General features: G+C 34.1%; 1 protein-coding gene across 1 annotated transcript in view; it reads left to right on the plus strand.

Moving 5' to 3' along the window:
• LRP1B (LDL receptor related protein 1B) overlaps positions 1–23,174 on the plus strand; it is a 672,863-nt gene that overhangs the window by 505,689 nt on the left and 144,000 nt on the right. Inside the window, exons 33-39 of the mRNA XM_027656245.1 lie at positions 740–949; positions 4,455–4,589; positions 4,933–5,062; positions 8,498–8,624; positions 8,779–8,930; positions 9,223–9,347; positions 12,399–12,770. Of these exons, the coding sequence (XP_027512046.1) occupies positions 740–949; positions 4,455–4,589; positions 4,933–5,062; positions 8,498–8,624; positions 8,779–8,930; positions 9,223–9,347; positions 12,399–12,770 (1,251 nt within the window). The remainder of the gene's footprint in view (positions 1–739; positions 950–4,454; positions 4,590–4,932; positions 5,063–8,497; positions 8,625–8,778; positions 8,931–9,222; positions 9,348–12,398; positions 12,771–23,174) is intronic.

Genomic DNA, 23,174 nt, shown 5'->3' on the forward strand with positions numbered 1-23,174 from the left:
TGTATTGCTCCTAATATAAAGTAAAGTTTGATTTTTTTAAAGTATTTTTTTAATTAAACGTTGGTCCACTTGAGCTGGCAAAAAATCAGAACACAGCTTACAGACAAAGCCTTACTTTGTTCCTGAATAATACAAAACAACCTCATGGTCAAGATACCTTATAGTTTTATAAACAGAATATTATTTGCTCCTATTTACTAGGACTAAATAATTTCTGAGAATTGCTACATAACAAGACCTCTACACAGAAGCATTTATTCCTGCCTAATAGAAATAGCTGCATATGGAGTGTGATTAATCTAACATGAAAGTAGACATTTAAAAGACATCAACTGCCCTAGTCACTAAAATGATGTCTTTCTCTCTTTTCTGTAAAGGAAGTGTGCATGACTGAAGGAGGGGAGGTGAATTGCATGCCTCAAAAATAATTTACAGTCCTGCTTTCCACAAGTTTTTTAAATTGTCTCTTGCTGAATATGTAGAGAAAGTATAGATGTGCACTGAAAATATTCTTAAATGTCTTACAATTAGAAAACATTTTTAAAGTTTTAATTTTCATTACTGCTGCTTACCTGATTATAAGGTGGTATTTGAAATGGACAGTGATTCCTTTCTCTTTATGAGACAACATTTATCATTTAATTAGGAATGCACCATAATAATTCATGGATGTTTCTTTCAAAGAGATGGAGTTATCTATTTGGAAAACAATGGAACAGTATTGGAAAACTATGTCTAGTGCATGTTAGCTCCTCAAATCTTGGTAATTGGGAAAGTCTTTACTTTCCTTTCATTGACTGCTTTATCTTTCCCATAGGTATCGAATCATTTCTCATGTATTCTGTTCATGAAGGAATAAGAGGAATTCCTCTTGATCCAAATGATAAAATGGATGCTTTAATGCCTGTATCTGGGACTTCATTTGCTGTGGGCATAGACTTCCATGCAGGTAAATATTATGTGCAATTTGTTGTATGGATGGTAAAAATTGTATATTGTTCTCATGAATTAAATAACCCTTTGTTTTCAAACCTTCCAAGTAATTGAAGGAATTAGAAGTTGATTATGTTACAGTGTTAACCAAAGAGATTTTATATTTTGCACTAAATACAAAATCATGTATTATGCATATGTAGCTTGTTCTGGCAGCACTAGCTGCTGTTTTTCAGTGGAGTCATCATCGAGAACTCGAGTGGGAGACTGGTGGGTTTGCAGAAAGTGATCATCAGTCTGTAGGAAAGCAGGTTTCATTAGTTCTTTTTTCACAGAGAAAAGCTTGTTCCTGTTATGACTCTTTTTCCTTGGAATTTTCTTTGTCCTATGTGTTGTACCCAGCTTTGACAGCTGAGTTGGAATAGTTTCCTTCCTGTCCAGCACAACTCAGCAACTTCCTTGCAGGGTACAAGCCAACTCTGTTTCTTCATTCTAGAAGCAGGTGCTCTGACAGCCTGAGGAACAGGCATTTCTGCCATTCCACCCACATGAGGATTTTATTGGGGATTTTATATCTTGTACTTTTTTGGGCTGGGATTTTCTTTTAGCATAGTCTGCTTATAGGATATGCTATCCTACTTTAAAGAGTTTTATTTGGGCTTCACTAATCAAGATCAAATTAATACTTTGAAAGAACAGGGGTTTTGGCTTTTGGGAAAAATGAGATTTGAGGAAGGATGAAGTTGAGTGAAGTTCTCCAACCTGCCTGATGATCAGTTACAGCACAGGGAACATGAACACACTTGACAGTGACAAATGCATTGGAAAACATGGATGTAAATAATGTGCAGCAGTGAAATCACAAGGGGATAGTGTGTTAAAAGAGGCTACAATACAACTTTCAACTGCATTTCAGCTTGAAACCCAGTTGTTTTTCTCATTTTGATATATTACCTTGAATTTTGTAAATTCATTCCTAAAACCTCAAATATGGTTCAGAAGGCAAGTGGAGGTACTTTCAGATTTCATCTTGAGGTTGGGTTTTTTTTTTTCCACATAGTGTTTCTTCATTTCTTTCTTACTCAGGAAGCATTCCCAAATTTTGATTTAATCTCAGTAATGTTTAGATATGCAAAGTGGCTAAAATAGATTAACATATGCAAGTAGTATAACATATCGTAATTAAAAGGTATATGGCAACGTTTTTTGCAGACATGAATGAGCAAGAAGATACATGTACCTTTTTTCTCCCTGTGTTTTGATACTTCTAAATTCCAATTAAAGAACTAAGAGTAGTTTTAACCTTTGGACTTTTTTAGAGGCTATTGAGGAGTAAGGTTACCAGTGTTTTTTAAGACACTGGTTTATAAAATTGAGTGTGATCCTAGTCACCTTTCATTTCTGTGTTGTTAAAGATCATGGCACTGATTCTTCCCTGCTGCTGAAGCCTTTTTCACAGTATGTCAGGCAAATGCTCGTTGTTTCTTCCTGTTGATGTTGTTCCAGGAAGCTCAACATAGAAACATAAAAATACTTCACTAATAGATGTGCAGTTGTTGAAATAATTATTTCACATACTGGGAGGGTACTCCGTACTTCAAAACTTAGTCTGGTTGGAGGAGAAATATTGCTGAAATATTACTGAATATTCAGCAATATTCAGCAATATTCAAACAATAGTTTGTATGTTGAATTTTGGGTTACACAATTTTATTGGCAAAATACCAATGCATTAAATGAAATTAACTTTCAGTGTTTGCTGAAAAGCATTAATTAAGAAAACAACACTACAATGTTGTGCTATATTCGTTAAGATTTAGTCATGGAAGTGAAACCACAGAGATCTCTGTGTTCTTATAATAGTTTCAAAGCTGTTGTGTGAATCCTTGCTCACATGGCTGACTTCAATAGTCATGGTCTGAATACAAAGGGGTTTATTTTTATGGAGATGAATTAAACTGGAATAAGAAATACATAAAATTCACTTGTAGGTGTCTTATCTAGTTGATAAACATAATAGTTTTGGGAGGTTCTTTTATTAACTATGTGTTTTCAGATAAGACGTTGTAATTCTGTATCTTGTATTGCACTGCAGGGAACTTTGCATACATTTGTATGCAACTGTAGATCTGTATCTTACTGTTGAATGTATATGCAGCTGGTATTAGAATTGTAATTTTCATACTCACTTGAAATAAGCAGCAAAATACATGACTCCCATATTTGTTTGGGCTGCTTGAAGTCAGAATTTGTCATTTGTTTTATTGGTAGTGTGGCTAAAATTCTTGAGGATACCAATCTGGTTTGGTCTCAAATAAATCTAGTTATTTGAGTAAGTTTTGTTTTTCTCTTCTCTAACTCTGTCTCTATCTATCTATATCTGTATATATACATATTTACACATACATACACATATGTACATGGATGTATATATAGGGTTAGTAGACATAAAATATTTTATATTTATTTATTAGTAGATATAAAATATTTATGTGTTGATATAAGTAATACTTGTATAAATACACTCACACTCTGTTATGGAATTAAAAGCAGATATACAAAGTATAAAAAATAAAGAAGGAACACGTATTATTTGATATCTCTGGACAATGTTTTTCCCAGACAAAGTAGCTCACTCAGGAGGTCCCAAGCTGATGACTTTGAAAGCAGAATGTGGGTTGCAGCATATTTACATTGTGATCTCAGAGCCTTGTCAGTGGAAATAGAGACAATTGTGCTTGAGGGACCTTCTAACTTTGTTTGCCCCATCTCTTTATTGAGGGTACTGTGTGCAACAGAGGGGAGTGCCTGTCTGTGCTTGGGCCACTCCGAATTCTTAGTCCTTCTGATGAGTTTAAATGGCCATAGTGGTCTCTCTCTTCTACCTTATGGACAACCATTGCAGCAGAATGGCAGGGAAGACACACGAGATGCCCTGAAACACACACACACACACAAAAAAAAATACTAGTGAAAGCTTTCCAGGACATTTAAAATAAAAGCTGACTTGTAGATCAAATATTTTATTCTTTTAACAGTTTATCACTCTGAAATATCACTTTATTTTCCTAGTCATTTAACCTGTATGATTACTGAAGGGGAAAACTGTATAGGCAGATTTACACTGTAGTTTTTCAGACCCCTAAATATTTTGGAATGGTGATTAATTAATAGAGTACTATGGGGTTTTTTAACATTTCTTCCATTAGGAAAAAAATAAATACAACATATTTATTGTGATTTTTAGCAGAGGTATTAGCTTTCATCTCTTTTCATGACCCTAATTGTGCTATAAGAGTAGTACTAAACAAACAGTAGAAAACCTGTAATTTTGACAGAATTTTTTAAAAAAATTTAAGAAAAGGAATGAGAAATTAAAGCTGATAGTTTTGATACCATTTTTCTGCTTACTCTGAATCATATTAATAAAGTTATAATTAGCAGTTTTCACAGTAACTGATGTCAATATTTGGTCTGAAGTACCTGAATTAATCTAAGAATCATTACCCTGTATTTTATAGGAAATGATACAATCTATTGGACAGACATGGGTTTCAACAAAATTAGCAGATCTAAGCGAGACCAAACATGGAAAGAAGACATTGTTACAAATGGTTTGGGAAGAGTTGAAGGCATTGCAGTGGACTGGATAGCAGGTAGGTCTGAACCTGCTTCAGGACATGTCATTATTTCTGACAATATGCCCTTGCATCTTCAGCTCAAGACTAATTAAATTGGTTTTGCTTTTAGTTCTGATTTCTAGTATTGCACATGTCTGGATGTTATTTATGTATCTTGGATGCCGCTTCTTAGATGGACAGTTTCAGTGGTGACAACCACAAATACAAGTTTATACTCTACAATGGAAGGCTGAATAGGACTATAAATTACAAGTATAAGATACATGTAAATGAAAATACAGGAGTTAGTTTCTGGTCCTCAATTACGCTTTTCTTATAGTCTTTTCTTCCTGCAGTAACTTCCTTGTGCTCTTCCCAGGTAACATATATTGGACAGATCATGGCTTCAACTTAATTGAAGTTGCCAGGCTCAATGGCTCGTTCCGATATGTGATTATATCCCAGGGCTTGGACCAGCCAAGATCCATCGCAGTACACCCAGAAAAAGGGTAACATGACCATGGCTACTTGCATCTCCTTTAAAGTTTGCATGCCAGCACCAAACCTTTTAGACAAGCAAATGGAGTCCTTTGATCTGATAGATAAATGTTTATTAAAACCCGAAGGATTATATTGGAAACTGTTGTACTGTAAATAAGCACAGGTGGAAGGAAGTGTTGCTCTTGACACACAAAACCTTTTTTTGTTGCTCTCTGTATTCATGACATACTGCAATTTCTTTGCACAATAGTTTTGGTTTTGCAAGGAAATCATTTCACCTGAAGTCTGGATGCTACTTGGAAGCATACTTAAATCTGTTCTGAAGTTTTCAGGAAATCCAAGGAAACCGCATGAGCTTATGAAGGACCTCAGTGTCATGATGAAATAGCGGAACAGTGTAATCCTTGGTATCTCTAAACTCCAGTATCATGTAACATCCCATTATAGCAACAGAGAGATTGCCCAGGATAGTTGAAAGTCATGTGAGATGAAGCATGTGGGTAGGAGAGTAAGAACTGGCAAAACTGAACTACTTGGCAAAAACTCATCCAACTGATTGTTGAGGGCAAGGACTGCACTGCAGCATTGACAGAAATAGGGAATGTACTGTTCCCTTCCAACTCCAAAACTGCCAAAACTTCCTGTCCCTGTAATTGTTAAAGGCCGGGCTGGATGGGGGGACTGAATAACCTGGTCTAGTGGAAGGTGTCCCTGCCCATGGCAGGGGGGGTTGTTTATAATACTTCAGGAGGAGAAAAGGACCACAGATTAATAACTGTTTTACAAATCTGGTGTATCGTCTGTGAAAAAGGGTAAGCTTCATCTATTTTATAATATTGTTCCACAAAACGATAACTAGAGATATCTCCAGTCAAAGTTTCTTCAGGAGAAGGATAGCAATGTTTTCTAGGAAATCTTCCCCTTTCTGTGGGAAGATTAAGGCCTTTTTACTCTTTGCGTTATTGTCATGTCTCTTTCCCTTTATGAGGCAAAACTTTCAAAGGTATTCTTCCCTCCCCTTGCCCTGACTTCACATTCTGCATTTCTCTTGAAGCTAGAGTTGACAGCTATAAGAATAGAAAGGAAAATAGCAGTTATTAAATCTCATTGAATCTGCCAGTTATACCAAGATATGAAGCAGGCAGCGTTCAGCTGGTTGGTGACATTATTTATTGTCACTGAGAAAGAAGTGAAGAAGGTGTAGCCCTACAAAAGGGTGGTTTTGTCCCTCATCAGGTTTATTTATTCATATAACATGCACATGCCTGACTTTTTCCTAATTTAATAATAGTTTTCTGATCAAGCTCAGAATTGAGATTGAAATAGGAAATTAAGCTCATAGTGGAAACTTTTAAACTGCCTCCTTTAACAAACATTTAGGGAATTTAATTTGTGTTTAGGGCTTGAGGTTGGGGGTGGGAGGAGCTTAAACTGATTGCATTTTTTCCAAAGAATAATTTTCGAAGATTCTATTCCAGCATCAAATTTCCACCCCTTGCATCTCCATGTCAGCTGTGTAATTTATATGAGGGACAGTTCTGAAATAGAGTCATAGTTATTCTATAATCACAGTATATACATCAATTATATCCATAGCATATTGCTGCCTACATAGGTCTATGAAACAAGTATTTTGGTTGGTACTTCCCAGAACTTTCCGGAAGATGTGGAAAGTTTTTCAATACTAGTTAATGGTTTGTGTAAGTCGAAATATTAATATACTTATAATCATTAATGCTCTAAGGGAGTAATTAATAACTTACCTTATATTTTTGGCAGCTATTCAGGATTTTCTTTGGAGGATTTTAGATTTAACCCACTAATTATGGGGTATCATTTTTTTTCCTCCTTAGAGTAACTATTTTAAGGAAAGAGTAAGGAAAGTTTAATTCAAGTATGTTGAATGTCTGCCTTTCTGTATTCAGCATTTATTTCGTGTCCATGTGTTTAGAAAGTTCCTCTAATTAGATGCTGAAATCAAGTTCAATTCTATTTACTAATGTAGTTAAAGTTATATTAAACTTAAGCAGCAATTGTTGATATCTAGCTAGTCTGGATATCTACTGTCTATTTTACCATTTCTCAAACATATTTTTAATTTAGCTAAAGTTGCAGTTCAATTTCCTAAAGTAGTATAAGTTTTGTAGTAAGTATAAATATTATTGTTTGTTCTGTCAAGAAGTATGAGAACAGATTCATTTTTCTTAGAGCCAGAAAGCCCTACAGTGAGAGTTAAAGTAAGATGAACAATGTTTTGGAAGCTAAATATGATAAGAAAATTTTGGGATCCATATTTATTTCTCCCTTATCACATTTTTATTCCTGATTATTTCACATATCTACAGTCATCCAGTCAAATACAGCTACTTAACAAGAGATTGGCATAATGATGACACCAGACACAGGGAGAGAACTGTTTAGTAGTGTCCAGAAGATTTTTGTAATCTTTAAAAACCAAGTAATGCATACACAGAGGAAAGCAATGGAGAATGGTTTTATATGTTCTGTTCACTTTGTTTACAGCATATTACTAAACAAAGTTTTAGTGGGTTCTGTGAATATTTGCTATGAAAATCCTTCTCTTTATGCAATTAATATTATGCAAGGCCTCAATTATCTTAGAAAGAGATTCCTTCCTCAAAAAACTGTTATTTTTGTGTGTTTATAATATATTTTAACACAGATATACGTACATGTGTATTTGTAGACACATAGATATTCCAGTAAAGCTATTCTATAGGTTACTGTTCAGTAAAGAAAGTGTTCTGTGTAGATTAACGGGCCTCATTTTGTTATACCTGAGTGAGAAGTAGGGGGTCAAAGCAGAACTTTGAACCAGCACCCTATCCCAAATTGGTGATGTTAGTGTACCAGTAAGTGTATGGAAACACAAAATTGTGTAAGCAAGATGAAAGTTCTCCCCATGAGCATTTGGCAGAATTTGAAAAATATTTTCTTCTCAATAAAGTCCCTTTGCTCTGCCATTTCCCACAGTGCTGCTCACTGCTTCATATTTAAAACATTTTAAAGTTAAACATACATCTCTTGTGTTATCACATTTGTTAGTGATAATTAAATGCAAGAGCTTCTGTTCCAGTATTTTATTTTTTTTTTTACTTTGCCTTTATTTTTCCAAGCACACAGCTAAATTCTTTAAGGAATAGAATTTCATATTGATTGATCGAGTGGTTTTAAGAATTTCTTCATATACATCATTTCCAAAAAACCCTAAATATTCTATTAAACAAGTATTATGATACATTTAATTTCTTAATATTATTTAGAGACATGAGCCTTATCATGTTATTTAAGTACTTACCATGTTTCTAAGTACCCATTTAATGGTGATAGTGTATTTACCTTGCAACTGAAGTACGGTATTACATATTTGCAGTTCCTGTTTTGATGCTAAATTTTAACTGGTGATTTCTGCAACGTTTTAGGTATTTGTTTTGGACAGAGTGGGGACAGACTCCTTGCATAGGCAGGGCACGCTTAGATGGGTCTGAGAAGGTTGTCCTTGTGAGCCTGGGGATTGCGTGGCCTAACGGGATTTCCATCGATTACGAGGTCAGTTCCTCTCTCTTCCAGTGAGTGTTAAAATGTACAGTATTTGTTACATTTCATTAAAACCAGCTGGTGTTCCACCTTGATGTAATCTAAATAACTCTTAATTAAGTACTTGGACAAGACTGTTGATGTTTCCTTTAAAATTAATCTTCAGGAAAATAAATTATATTGGTGTGATGCTCGTACCGACAAGATAGAAAGAATTGACCTTGAGAGTGGAGGGAATCGGGAGATTGTGCTGTCAGGGAACAATGTGGATATGTTTTCAGTTGCGGTGTTTGGAGCTTACATCTACTGGTCTGACAGGTAATTTATTTTTCATAAGTATTTTAAGTCTCAAAATGTTATTTTGGTGCCAGGTGCTTCACCTTTGTAGGATTAACCATTCCTTAGCAAGGTCACAGAACAGATCCCAGAAACCTGTGAAATTTCCAAAGAAAGGGCTGTTGTGATGCTGAAAGCTCAAGCTCATGAGCATCAGAGATGAAAACAGGTTTCTACACCTCCTGTTAGGTGAACTCTCCACTGCTCTTCAGTCATTTGTTCGGTGTGAATTAGTTGAGGATTGTTGATGAGACATCTTCAACTTTTTTGGCAGAGCACATGCAAATGGCTCTATTAGAAGAGGCCACAAGAATGAGGCCACGGATGCTGTGACCATGAGGACTGGCCTTGGAATAAACCTGAAGGAAGTGAAAGTCTTTAATAGAGCACGAGAGAAAGGTTGGCTGTTCTTAAGGATGCTATTAATTGTTTTAATATCACCTGCTACTTTTTATGTATATTGAAGCATACTAAAGAAAAAAGTAATCAATGATTTTATCTCCACTTTTTCCCCTTGAAGTGTTTTTTTAACTAAAATTATTGTACTAAAGAAAACATAGAGTACAAATTCTACTAAAATTCTTCCGAGTGTTTTAAAGAGAAAATCTAAAACCAAAACACTTCCTACCATTCCAGGTTTGATGATTTTTGTTTTGTTTTTTTTTTAAATAGCAAAAGACAGTCTTGGAAATGACGGACCTTGAACTGCGCTTTACAGAGCAGTAATTTCAGGCAGTTTCAGATTTCTGTTGGAAAGCAAATCAAAATTTTTTCTTGCTAGAAATTCCCAGCCTCTCTGTCTCCAGTGTTTATTTGCTAAAATTTCTTGGGCTTAAGTCTTTTTTTTTTTTTTTTTTTTTGTTTCTGTAGGAAGAGACCTTGTAAATAATCAGATTTCCTTTATATTCAATTAGTTTAGCGAACTCAAGTGACAAAAGTTATTATATATTTTCTATGATTTATGATACCTATGGTTAAATTTTATTTTCCACTACCTCACTAAGAATCATCTTACTTTAAATGTCTTTTTACTTCTAAAATTCTGGTTTTGATGAGACCTTGAAAAACTTGTCTCATTGGGAAAAGGTGGTTAGATGATTATTTACTCAGAACAAACTGCTACCAGGCCATCCAGACAAAATTTTCTATAAATATATTTTAAAAAAGAGAGAAAAAGGGTTACTGCAATACAAAATAATTTTTTTAATACAAATGTATCTCTGATGTTGGTAGTGTTCAAAATTTGCTTTAATCACAGCATTATATACCCAAAGATTCTGTTTCTTTTACGTAAGTCTTTCCTAAATAATGGCATCAAATATGACATAGAAAATAAATGTACATTTTGAAAGAAAACAGATTTAACAATAAGAAAAACTTTATTTTTCTTTTATTTTTCTTTGAGAAAAATTAATTTGCAAACATATGCATAATAATTTTACTAAGAATTTCTGTATGTACTGGGCATCATATTTATGGATAAAAATAAAATACACACAAAAAGTCCCCATTTCTTTTAACTAGGCTAGAAATAGTTAATGTCTGCTTGCTTGGAAGGGCTTTATATTATAGAATATATTCTCTATATATTCTATATATAGAATTAGGAAAATAGAACAGTGGGATAATGTTGATTGATTTTTATTGATAGCTTTATAGACATGATCACTTGGATGGGAAAAACAGTTATTGAGGCTAAAAATCTACTGCTGTTAGTTTGAAAAACATAACTGAATGATTTTTAATACATTTTTCAAATTTTACTAGGGTACAAATGGTTAATGTCATTGGGAGGGAATGTCAGTGAGCCAGAAGGACAAAAGGGAAAAAAACAGGTGAAAAATATTTTTGGAATGTTTCTCTGTATCACACTATTACATATAGTTTTTAAGTTTATTGAAGTAGTAGTTAAGATTGTTTTAAAAAATGGGATAAGTGACCTTCCTGACCTTCTGTTACTAAAACACAAAGACACAAACAAACAGAAAAAGAGCCCAAACAAAAACCCCAACCACCTGTGCTGATTGTGATTAATGCTTTTTTTTCAAACACCTGTTTTACCCTTTCTGATAAGCCAGTCCTGAAGTGCTACTTGAAAAGTGATTCCTATCCCTCAGTGCTATTTTACATGTGTGCAAGGACATGCCTTAATTACACTGGTTCCAGAACTGGCCATTTTTAAAGATATTTACAGCTGGTGAACAGTGGAAGCATTGATGTTTTCAGAGAGACTTCAGAAACTTGAGGATCTTGTCGATATATTTTCCTTTCTCTTCTCAACCTTTCATCCTTCCAAACAGATATTAACCTTTCTAGCCTAATAAAACTTTTAAAGAATCTTTAAAGCAAACTGAATGAGAAAATGTATACAGCTAAATCTCCATGTGTTTTTACATGACTCCAGAGGACTATGTCTCATGGAATTTTGCATAGGAACACAAAATTCAATCTTTGTGGTTTTAAGAGCAAACTAGCTCTCATTCCCCATTATTGTTTCTTAAAAGTATTTTCAGGTTGATATGTAGCAGTTAAAAAATACAATCAACAGTACTTTCAGACACTACGTATTCCCCAACAATTATTATGGTTTTGTACCTGAAAAGAGTCTATTTAAAATGTTTTATTCTCCTTCATTATGTGGAAAACTTTCAGAAATGGGAAAATGACTCTACCGAAAGAGCTGAGTTGTTACATGGAAAGTGCTGTCAGAAACAGAAACTAAATTATCTGAACTAACTATAAGAGTAATTCATATCTAGTAAAGAAAAAGAAACAGAAAGCAAAAGACAAAGAAAAATAGCTCCTAATTATTGACTATTACTGTAATTTTAAATATTGCTTGCAACAAGTGTAGTTACTAATTTGACAATGATTTCTTAATGGTGTGCAATTGTCAGGGAGTAGGTTTTTAAAGTCAGGTTTTAAAGGAAATTAGAACAAAATGTTAGGAAATTTCTTCATCAGAAACAGAGAACTGGATTGACACAGTTTTGTACCTGTCAATACATATTATTCATTTTGATAGAAACTGTCTAAAAGCAGTACTGCATTCTGATGGTACCTAAATTTGACTTTCTACCAGTAACAGGTGTTTTAAAAAAAATTTTGAAAATCTTTCAAAGCACTTGAAACAGTTTCTAAGTCTTCAACTGGAAGAAGACTTAGGATTATTATGGAGGAATAACCCATTTTATCTTTTTTCTCTTAATAAAATATGTACTGTTGTGATTTGAAAAGGACATTAATTATATTTGCTCATTAATTGTATTCTCTAAAATTATTTTCAGGTTGTGGTTAAAGTCACATTCTTTACTGTGTTAGGCTTTGGTTTACTTACAAACGATTCGTAAGGGAGGAATTCTTAAGAGTGCATATGATTTCATTTTTATTTAAGTTAGCTAATTAAATTTATATTTATAAAAGGTAGATTTTATTTTTTTTCTTTTACAGGCACCAATGTGTGTGCCAAGAATAACGGTGGGTGTCATCAACTTTGCCTTTATCGTGGAAACGCATGGAGGACGTGTGCTTGTGCACATGGATATCTTGCAGAAGATGGAATTAGTTGCCTGAGACATGAAGGCTACCTGTTGTACTCAGGGAGGACCATATTAAAAAGCATTCACCTTTCTGATGAAACCAACTTGAATTCACCAATAAGGCCATATGAAAATCCAGAGTACTTCAAAAACGTCATAGCTCTGGCTTTTGACTACAGCCTGAAGGGAAGGGGCACAAACCGCATATTCTTCAGTGATGCACACTATGGAAATATTCAAGTGATTAAAGACAACTGGGCTGGCAGAAAAGTGCTAATTGAAAGTAAGTAAAAAAAAAAAAAATAAATTTCCCAAAATGTGTATTTTGTTTCAATAAACTTTATTAAGTGAAACACTGATGATCACTTGGCTTTACAGAGTAAAAAATATCAATGAAGTTTTATCATATTTAATTATTGTATTTTATCCCTATAAGATGCATTTAAACATGAATAACTTCAAAATAATTTATTTTATAACAGGTTTATGATGTGTGAAGCATATTGGTTGAAAACAGAAGTGATAATGGCAATACTTAATTTATATGACTGTGATTTTAAGGGGCTTTACTGTTGAAACAAAACCTCGTATGAATTTCTGCTGTTTTATTTTATGTTGCCTGTGGCATTTCTACATTTATCTATTTGTTTGGGTGGGTTTAATAACAAGACCAAAGAAAGCGTGAGGAAAAATGGAAGTACGTTTGGTGTATCATCTTTTACTGTTGCATGTTAATGGGGATACTTCTAGTAAAGAAAAAAACTTAAACAACTGCCAACTCACATAAGTATTATTTTACAACTTATATTGGATAATTGTAGCATTATTACCTCTGCACAGTGGTTCTGGGAAACCATTTGTGCTTATGAAAACTGTTGGCACTAGTGAATGGAAAAGCATTTTAAAAATATTTTGTAACTGAAAGAGTGTAGATTTAGATGAAATGTAAGGAAGAAATTCTTCCCTGTGAGGCTGGTGAGGCCCTGGCACAGATTGCCCAGAGAAGCTGTGGCTGCCCCATCCCTGGAAGTGTTCAAGGTCAAATTGGATGAGGCTTGGAGAAACCTGGTCTAGTGGAAGGTGTCCCTGCCCATGGCAGAGGGTGAAATGAGATGATCTTTAAGGTTTCTTCCAACCCAAATCATTCTGTGATTCTGTGTGATACAAAGCCTTTCTTCTTTTTTTCCTTTGAGTTTTTATGTGAGCATATTTTAGAGCAATCAATGACATTTGTATTAAAATATGGTAAAGATAAACTAAGCAATGTTGTCGGGATGTTCTCATTACTCCCAGGAAAGCATTAAACGTTGGCATTTGGAGTTGACTTTAGCTGTATGAGAGACACAGACAGCTCACAGAAATGTGCAGTGGTGACACACAAGCACTATTTTAACTCTGGTGTTATAGGAAGAAATTAAAAGTATTGCACGAAAAACCACTGGAATTTTCAGCATTTAAAACAAAGAGGAAAAATAAATACTTGTGAAGCACCAATGCAGATAGAAATTGGGTTTTAAAAGAACAATAAAGTGTTCCTCATTACTTTATAATAGGCTGTTCTACAAGAGCAAAAGACATTCCGTAAAGCATAGTTGAGAATTATAGTTTTAAGAAATTGTTAGGGAGTGTTTCTACTTCTAACTTAATATACCCGATTTCATTTTTCATTAGCAGAGTCAGCACTCTGAATAATTGAATGTCAGATGAAATTTTGTATCCTTGCAAAGAAATTTACTGTACATGCTTGGGATGTATATGTAAACTATGGCATTTTGTAGAAAGGCTTCTGTATTATTCTGTAGAAATACTTTGTAAATGAGAAGGGTTATAACATCCCAGTATATGTCAGTTTATTGCTCTTCTTCAAGAGCCCTTTAGTTTATGTTGAGTCATTCATTTTCAGCTGGTATTTTTGTATTGTACAGCTCTCCATTCCACAGTCTGCATGTGATTTTTCTCTCACTGTAAACAGGAGACAGTTCATGGGGCTGCTTGATGTAGTGGAAGTATTTAACCAACCACACCTATAAAGGAAAAAGCAGTGGTAGGATTGGTTGGCACCAGTAATTCCATTCACTGGAAGACAGCAAATTCTAAAATTTTTCTGATTTCTGCATTAAGAATCTGTGATCATGTAGAATTTATTAAATGGAATCCAGCTGAGAGATGTTAATAATAATGTTTCATTTCAGGATTGAAAAAATAACACCTGTTACATTAATTTTGCTATCTTTTTCATCCAGAATTATTAGTACATATCTGTAGCAAGTTTTACTTTATTAGGGAGAGATATAAAACAAAAATGGAAATATCTAGTGTGGTTCTATCAGTTCTACAGCATTGTTCTACCTCATTAAGTTGAAGTCTAAAAATCACGCAAACCTTTATTCAGTATTTGACTTCAGTAGAGAAATTAGGATATGTGACATACTGTTGTCCCAGATTTTTAGTTCACTGAATGTAAATCTGCTTGTAGTGAATCTCTCACCTGATGGATTTCTACCTCTCTGAAATCAGACATGCTGCTCAAATCTAATAGATTAGTGAACTTTCCTGCGCTAAAAACACTTAAGACGTATAGAGCTCTTTGTTAAACAGTTCCAGTTCACTAAAAACAGATTTACAACTCACGAGCAACCCATTATCTAACATGTTTTTAGCTCACTGAGAACAGATTTACTACCCAGAAACAACCCATTATCTAACATGTTTCCAGTTCACTGAAAACAGATTTACAACCCATACGCGAGCCATTATCTAACATAGTTCCGACTCACTGAAAATTGATTTAGAATTCATAAACAACCCATTATCTGACAAATTTTCACCTCACTGAACAGATTTGCAACTCATAAACAACCATTAGCTAACACATTTTCGGCTCATGGAAAGTAGATTTACGGCATATAAACAACTTTATCTAACTTGTTCCAGTTCACTAGAAACAGATTCAAAACTCACCAAGAACCCTGTACCTGATAGGGTTCTGTCTTCAGCAACAAGAAACAATAACAACAACAAAAAAACAGCCCAGCATGTGCATAGTATGCCATGCCACGCCACCTTTGGGTTTTGTACAGCATTAGGTTTTTGGAGGGGATTTTTTTCTTAGCTCTGAACTCTGCTGATGAAAGGAGCAATATTTCATTTGGTCACTCAGCAGGGAATTGTTCTTTCTTGTTTTCCTAAGTAACTTTATCAGGTTAATCTTTCTTATTACCAGTTTTTTAGAATTTTACCTTGTTCTTGCCTGTGATTTTGCACAAATATTCTTTTGGCTGACCTAAGTTGTTTCAGAGCGTATGTTTATACAAAGAAACCTTTTGTTAAAAAGCTAAGTTTCAGTTTCTAAGCTAATAATTCTTTTTTTTTTTTTAATTATTATTTATCATAGGTAGAACCTTGAAGCAATACACGAATTAACCAAAGCCTGCTTCAGTTTATCTGTAGAAAGACAGTGCAATATTAAAATAACTTTAATACAGCAGTGCAACGGTAGAAAGAAGACCAGTGAAGTTAAAACTAAAGAAAAAAGGTGGAGGCAAGGCAAAAAAAAAAAAGCAAATGAGAAACAGGAAAAAGTAATAAGATGAGATGCACTCAATGAGCTGATTTTTCTCCTAACTGTGTAAACAAAGGCACTGAGATATTTTGCCAGTGTAATGTCTCTCGCAGCACAAAAGGAAGTGTTATGTGAGAAAATGCTCCTGTTTTGAACCTGAGGCACTGGTGTCTGTAGAGCACAAAAATCTTTTCACTGCTAACATAAAGTGTCAGATCCTGTGATGTATTGTAAGACTTTTTACAATCTGAATCTTTTAAAGGTGTTGCAATGTGTGCTACTATTCTTCCTAACTAAATGGGTCCAATTTAACTGTCAAAAAGGCATTTATGTTCCCATTTCTCTTACAGAGCATTACTTCTGGTGCATTGTGAGATCCCTTTAGTTTTGGGGCTTTCTTCTCCAGGAGAGGAATTTTTAATCTGTTAAAAATAAATACTTGAATATTGTTGCTTTTCATTTCATAAATGGAGTCATTATAGCTGTATATGGTATATTATATGTATATGTATTTTTATATTCATTATAACTGCATATAGGTCCAGTGATTTTCAGTTTTTAAAGGAGGGGAAGTGAGAGGCTGTTGTTAAGTCTAGGATATTTAAATAGTAAAACATAATATTTATTATTCCAATGTGGAATACAAGTTGTCTAGTTTAACACTATCTTTTGTTTCTGTATGTGGCTGCATATTAGAGAATCACAGAATATTTTGGGTTAGAAGGGACCTTAAAAATCACCTCATTCCAAGCCCCTGCCACGGGGAGGGACACCTTCCACTAGACAATGATTAGTGGGTAAAATCTATGAGTTGTTGCTATAGGTGAATAAAGTAACCTAATTTTATATTAAACATTTGTTATTCTAGAGTGATGTAGTCCTGCACATTTCATGTGTTGTTTAGGTGTCCCTGGTGTGAAACTCTAAATGTATTTATGACAGGAGATGACTTACACTGATCTTTTAGTATGGTGTGTCATGAGCATTCCCAACCTCAGTATTGAGGAAAGGTGGTTTTTACCTATTAAACTTGAGATTATTCATGAGGAATTAATACTATTTGTGGCTGATTCAACTGTAAAAAGTTGCCCTTAGATTTTTTTATTGATGCAAATATCTACTAAATTTTTACCTTAGCAACTCTGATTTAGTTGCCTTAAATGTAAAACTGTTTGGTGAATTTTCAGGAAAAAACTGCACAGAGGAAAATCTCTTGAATTTCATTGTTTTATTCTAAAGAGTAATGTGATCCAGCAATTATTATTAGGTTATTAGGCTATTCTGCCATTAATACCTGAAATATCTCTCTAATGTTTGGGTTTACTTCAACATTAACAATAAAAATGTGTGTTTATACATGCTTATTAGAAGGTTTGTTAGTCTAATAGTATTGATTTAAAGGTGCTAAGGGTGAATAGTAGGTTGGTTCTTTTTAGAGTCCACATGTAATGCATGAAAAGATAATATGGGCTCTTGTAATTAGCAAAACATTTCTTCCATGACAATGGTTGAGATTTTAAAGAATCTAATAAAACACTTCCATCTCCATAGGTTAGGTTTCCGTTCTGGAAGTCCTCCTGCTTTTAAAGACTCTATAGTTACATGGATACTTTAACTATATTGAAGTTATGATATTATAACACTTGTTAACTTGTATTGCCTCAGTAAGTTACAAGGAATAATAAGGTTAAATCCATGGAGATGTTTGTAGTGCCTTGAACTTAGGGTAGTTGTTGCTTTGAAGAACCCAAAGCCTTTGTTTATACTATCTTATTACATTTAATAATCTTTAATGTGGAATAGATTATAGCATAGGTTTACATTTTGAAGATGCAGAAAAATAATAGAGGTGTTGGCTGTTTTATGGTATAATTTTAGCAAACTTTATATCTGCTTTGAGAGAAAACTATATTCTTAGGGTAAATAGAGCAAGGACACAGTTGGTTATTACGGTTTATAATACACTTATTAATGTCATAGAATTTTTGTTTAGCAAAAGGCTTCTTGCTTTCTGATACTTGAAGAGCAATGTAGAAGGTAAAGAATTATTTAACGTTCCAATTGTACAGCCAGTGAGAAATGTGAATCCAAACCTTTCTGTTCAGGTGCTTTAATGCTCGTGAGACATTTCTTTCACCCCAGATCAAACGGTGACCACCTGTAACCCATCCCCATAATCTTACACAAACAGAGTGACAGAAAGCAGGGTCCCCTCCTGTGACCAGTCTGGTGTAACAATCGCCAGGCTGAATCCTGAAAGGTAAATTGCCGAAACCAAGTCACAGAATGAATTAAGATCAAGCAGGTGTTTCAGTACTGAACATGAAAGCCTTCTCCAAAGTTCTGATATCAAAGTGCTGCTCATGATCAATTTCATTACTTTGGTGGCTTTTGAGTATTAAAAAAAAAATATGATGTTGAGAGTTGTTCTTGCTTTACAGCATTGCTAAAGAAAAGGAGTTGGTAAAAATATGAAATTAAAAGGAAAAGATAATTGAAGTGGTACAACTGGAAAAGTTTTTACTGTAAACTTCCTAGATAATTTTAAAAGTATAGGATAAGAGATAAAAATTGAGAACTAATATATATATTACCAAAAGCCAGTGGCAACAACTATTGGTTAATTTAAACTTCATGTCCTTTAGTATTTTTATTTCCTGGTTGCAATAATAAGGGAGCTTATTCTGAGTTCTTCAGTTATTGATTTGTTGCTTGTCTGTTCCCTGAGAAAGTCAGATGAAGATCAGCATGACAATATTTATAGGCTGCATCTCATCTGTGGGATGCAATCTATCTTCGTTAAGTTCAGTAAAAGTGATAGATAGCGTTTGGCAACGTAATGATGTGATCACTCTACCATTGCCTTTGTAAATCATAAGCTGTTGCATTCTCTTGTGTAGATATTTAATCAGTTACACACCCCATTACTGATTTAATTCAGAATGTCAGTGGCAGGTGAATAATGTGAGTATTTGTATATTAATATCATATTGTATTAATGTTCCTTTCATTTAAGTATGCAATTCATGTGAAAATCATAAACTGTTGCTTCATGGCTAGAATAAATCTAATCAGTGCTGTAGGCATCTAATGCCATCAGTGTTTTAATTCAATATGTCAGTAAAACAAATGTGTTTCTTTTCATTTCCAGTTCCTTTATGCTTTACCAATTCAGAATATTATATGATGCTGCAAAAATATGAAGCTGAGAGTAAACAAATTGCTAATTTTCATCCTGTTATAGGTTTTAGGACTAAATCCTTCAATTGTAGCTCCAGAGAGGATAAGGCCATACTTCTAATATAAATATATTTTAATATATATATCTTATATATAAATGTATATATATAATTTATATAAAAATATATTTTTAAAAGTGCTCTAGAATATGCTTTAAGGAAGTACTTATATAAGTAAATATAAAATAATATCATTGCTGGTTTGCATAGATATAATACTGAAATGCGTCTGCTTTGGCATCTTCTCTACTGTTCTGTAAGTTGCTGAAAGGTTTTAATTTTAGAGGAACAACGTCAGAGTGTCTAGAGGACCATTTGTAGAATCCCTTCTGTCCTCAGTTGGTCCTTAGTTTATCATTGTTAAAAATATTTACAGGAATTTGGAGATTCATCAATAACCTCTTCAAAAAAATATTTTAACCTAGAAACATATAAACTAACAAAAAATTGTATTATCAGTGATAACTTACTATACTGAAGATTTGCCTGACCAGTGTACTGATGGCACTTCATCCAGCTCACATTACATGTTAACAGGAACAAAGTTGTATTATCCATTGTAAGAATTTATTTAAATCTTGTATTGTTTTAGCACCTACTCTCCAAGTCTGATGTCACTGACTTGAAAGTTACCTTATTTACAGATTTCTGAAAGTATTCAATGTGTCTCTTCTGTTTTGGTGGAGTTCTCACTTCCATAAGTACACAGAACATGATAATACTAAAAGTTTACTGGCAAATAAAGATGTACTTGGTGTAAATCCTTCAGAATTAATCTTTTGGTGGAGCTAAGCAAATGCACTTAGTCTGTGTTTGCAGCATAGTTTTCAATTTAATATGTTTTTCTTGTCTGATATCAAAGCAATTTAATTCCCCTGATTATTTTTTATGAGGAAAACTTTTTTTTTTGTCTGAATTTTTCTGTTTGAGGTATTTATGAAACCACGGGTTTGTCTCCTGAACCTTTTGATAGTCTCAGATTTAATTTCCTTGAAGACGTGATCATCTAATAAAGCAACCTCTCTTCTTTAAAAAGCATATATACATCAAGAAGTTTCTGAATTTTTATTACATAGAAACACAGACCGGTTTGGGTTGGAAGGGACTTCAAAGATCATCCAGTTCCAACCCCCTGCCATGGGCAGGGACACCTTCCACTATCCCGGGTTACTCCAAGCCCCGTCCAACCTGGCCTTGAACACTTCCAGGGATGGGGCAGCCACAGCTTCTCTGGGCCAGTGCCTCACCACACTCTGATTAAAAGCTTTTTTAATCCTTAATTGGATACTGGATATTTGATTAGAGACAGTTTTCACAGCCTGATTCTGTTGTCAGGCTAGTTTAAAGTGTTGAGTTGTTTTTTTTCTTTTCAGTCAAAGTATTAATCATTGGCATTTCTGTAGAGATGTAGATTTCTTGAGTCTTTGAATCTTAGCTTCTTTATTTTCTTTTAAAGTTGTTCTCTTTGAAATAAAGTGTTTTATTGATTGTTTTGTTTCAGTTCTGCTCCACTGAGAACATATGTATATATGGCAAAGTTTTTTTGTAAAACTGCATACTTTAGTTATTTTCTTAAAACATTTTTCATCTGCATGCTAAATGTTTGCTCATCGCTAAATATGCCATAACCTTCCAGTATCTGTTTTCTAAAAATTTTGTTATTACCATTTTATAAATAGTAACATGGAATTGAACATTCTTCTGTCATGATTTACAGACCTTAACATGGAATTACAGAATGATGTGTCGGTCCAGTGTCAGAATGTGAAGCTGTACTTTCTAGTACCTGTGGAAAAATTGAGTTCTTCTCTTTAGTATAGAAATTAAAGTAAACCAGCACATCTGGTATTGAAGAGCACTTTCATCATTCTAGTTGTATTTTAATTCATCACATCTAGCTGTGGCAGGAACAACATCATTATCTTTTGTCAGCCTAAAACTCTACTGAAGCAATGTTATGTAATCAGTTTGCTCTCAAATTTCTTGACAGATTCAGACAAGAAACAAAGCTGAAGATGTTAGAAATTCAAGAGGTTACATGAGGGAATTTTCTTTTTTTTTTTTTCTGATAGACATCTTACAAATGAAGAGCATTAAATGCTTTCATGTTTTGTTCATTACAAATAAAGTAAAGAACTGGTCAGAAAATGTCAATACCTTTGTCATTTTTTAATAGAATTGCAGAAAGTTGGAAGGGACCCATGGGGACCATTGAGACCAACTTGTGATTCCACACAGGGAAATCTAATAGATAGTGAGTTGATATCTAAGAGCATTGGGTTTAGTTTAGAGAATTTTCTGTAGTTGCAAATTAAGGTTCAGCATATAATTTTAATGTAAATTAGTAGATTAAGTTAAAATTATATTCCTGACCCTTTATTTTAACAGTTATCAGACTTAATAAGCATATTTTAATTTCAGAGTTAGTGGAAGATTTGCAGGAAGTGGCCAAGAAGTTTATCAGAACCCATATCTAGGTGGTACAGACCTCTGCCCCTGGAAGTGATCCCTGTTCCCAGATCAGGGAGCATATGTGCAGTGCTTGGCCTTGTGCCTCTGGGATAATTTAGGCAGTCCAAATGTCCTCTGAATCCTGTGTTGTGTTCCTCTGGCTCTGAGAAATTGTCAGTACTTTCAGGATTTCTTCTGACTCACGCTACCAACAATTGTGTGTCTGTGTTAGTATTTGGTCCTAAGGCTGATATTTTGATGCTATGATGTCAAAGGTATTTTTTGTATGTTACAAAACTTGGTTTGGGCAAGTTAAGCTGTGTTTGAGGTGTGGAGATTTCAGAGGTTGGGAGGTCTCTGTAGGCAAAAGGAACAAAACCTGATGTGGTCTTGTTTACACTCCCCAAAGAGACTTGGTTTTGGTTTTTGGCTTTGGGTTTTTTGTTTTGTTTTGCAGAAAAAGTAACAAATTTTTACTGGAAGAGTACATGGGTTACATCTCAGAAGGAATTAGTTGTTTCATTCAGGAAGATTGCCCTGGGAAAAATAAATGCATGTGGTGTGGGTGCTCAGGGGTGGAAGACCGAAGAATCAAACAACTGGGTTTCAGTTCATAGCAGGGACAAACCCCTCCAGAACCTGCCTAAACCACAGTTAATAATGACCCTGCATGCAGGCATGTTCCAGTTGGCTTTAGAATACTTCAGTAGGTGTTTGCCCATCTCTGTCATGATATTTGAAAGAACTGAATATTTTTTCAGTTCTTGATTTCTAAAACCTTCACTATATTTCAATATGTTTTTAATACTTAAAACTAAAAATAAATTTATAAGGCAGATAAAGAATGTGTGTAACCCACTCATCTTTTTGAAAATCAGAATTAATATCAAAAGGGTCATTTTTGTAAACCTCTTCTAAAGGGGTTTTTGTAATTTTCAAGTTGCTTTCAATACCAGGTAAACTCTGTCTAATTTTGAATTACTTGTAAGTGAGCTGAAGATATCTTTTGTTTCTCCTGAATTCTATTTCATAAGTAGATAAACTATTTTTACACGTATTCACCTCCCTCTGAGGAATGTCTTCTTTTAAGACAGGTCACTGAGACTTCTCCCCAGCTATGTCACAAAATGTAGTCAGATCATCTCCAGGTGCTTTAGAAAGAGAAATACAGAAACCTGATACATAATTATTTGCCTCATGGTTTTGAGTTATTTGCCTCAAAGTTTTGATTTATTGTTTGCTGTTTCAGTGTGATAAAACTTATTCTGGGACTTTCTGTTCTGTCTGTATGAATTGCACAGTAAATATTACATCTTTCAGCAAGCTGAATGGAAATTGTAATAACCAGCATAATATAATCCTAATTATATTTCTAGATTTTTGCCTTCTGTAGCTCATTAATAAGCTGCATGAACCTTCTGGTCTAAAAATATTT

The sequence above is a fragment of the Corapipo altera genome, unplaced genomic scaffold (genome assembly GCF_003945725.1).
Source record: "Corapipo altera isolate COAL_440 unplaced genomic scaffold, ASM394572v1 68, whole genome shotgun sequence".
Lineage (NCBI taxonomy): Eukaryota > Metazoa > Chordata > Aves > Passeriformes > Pipridae > Corapipo > Corapipo altera.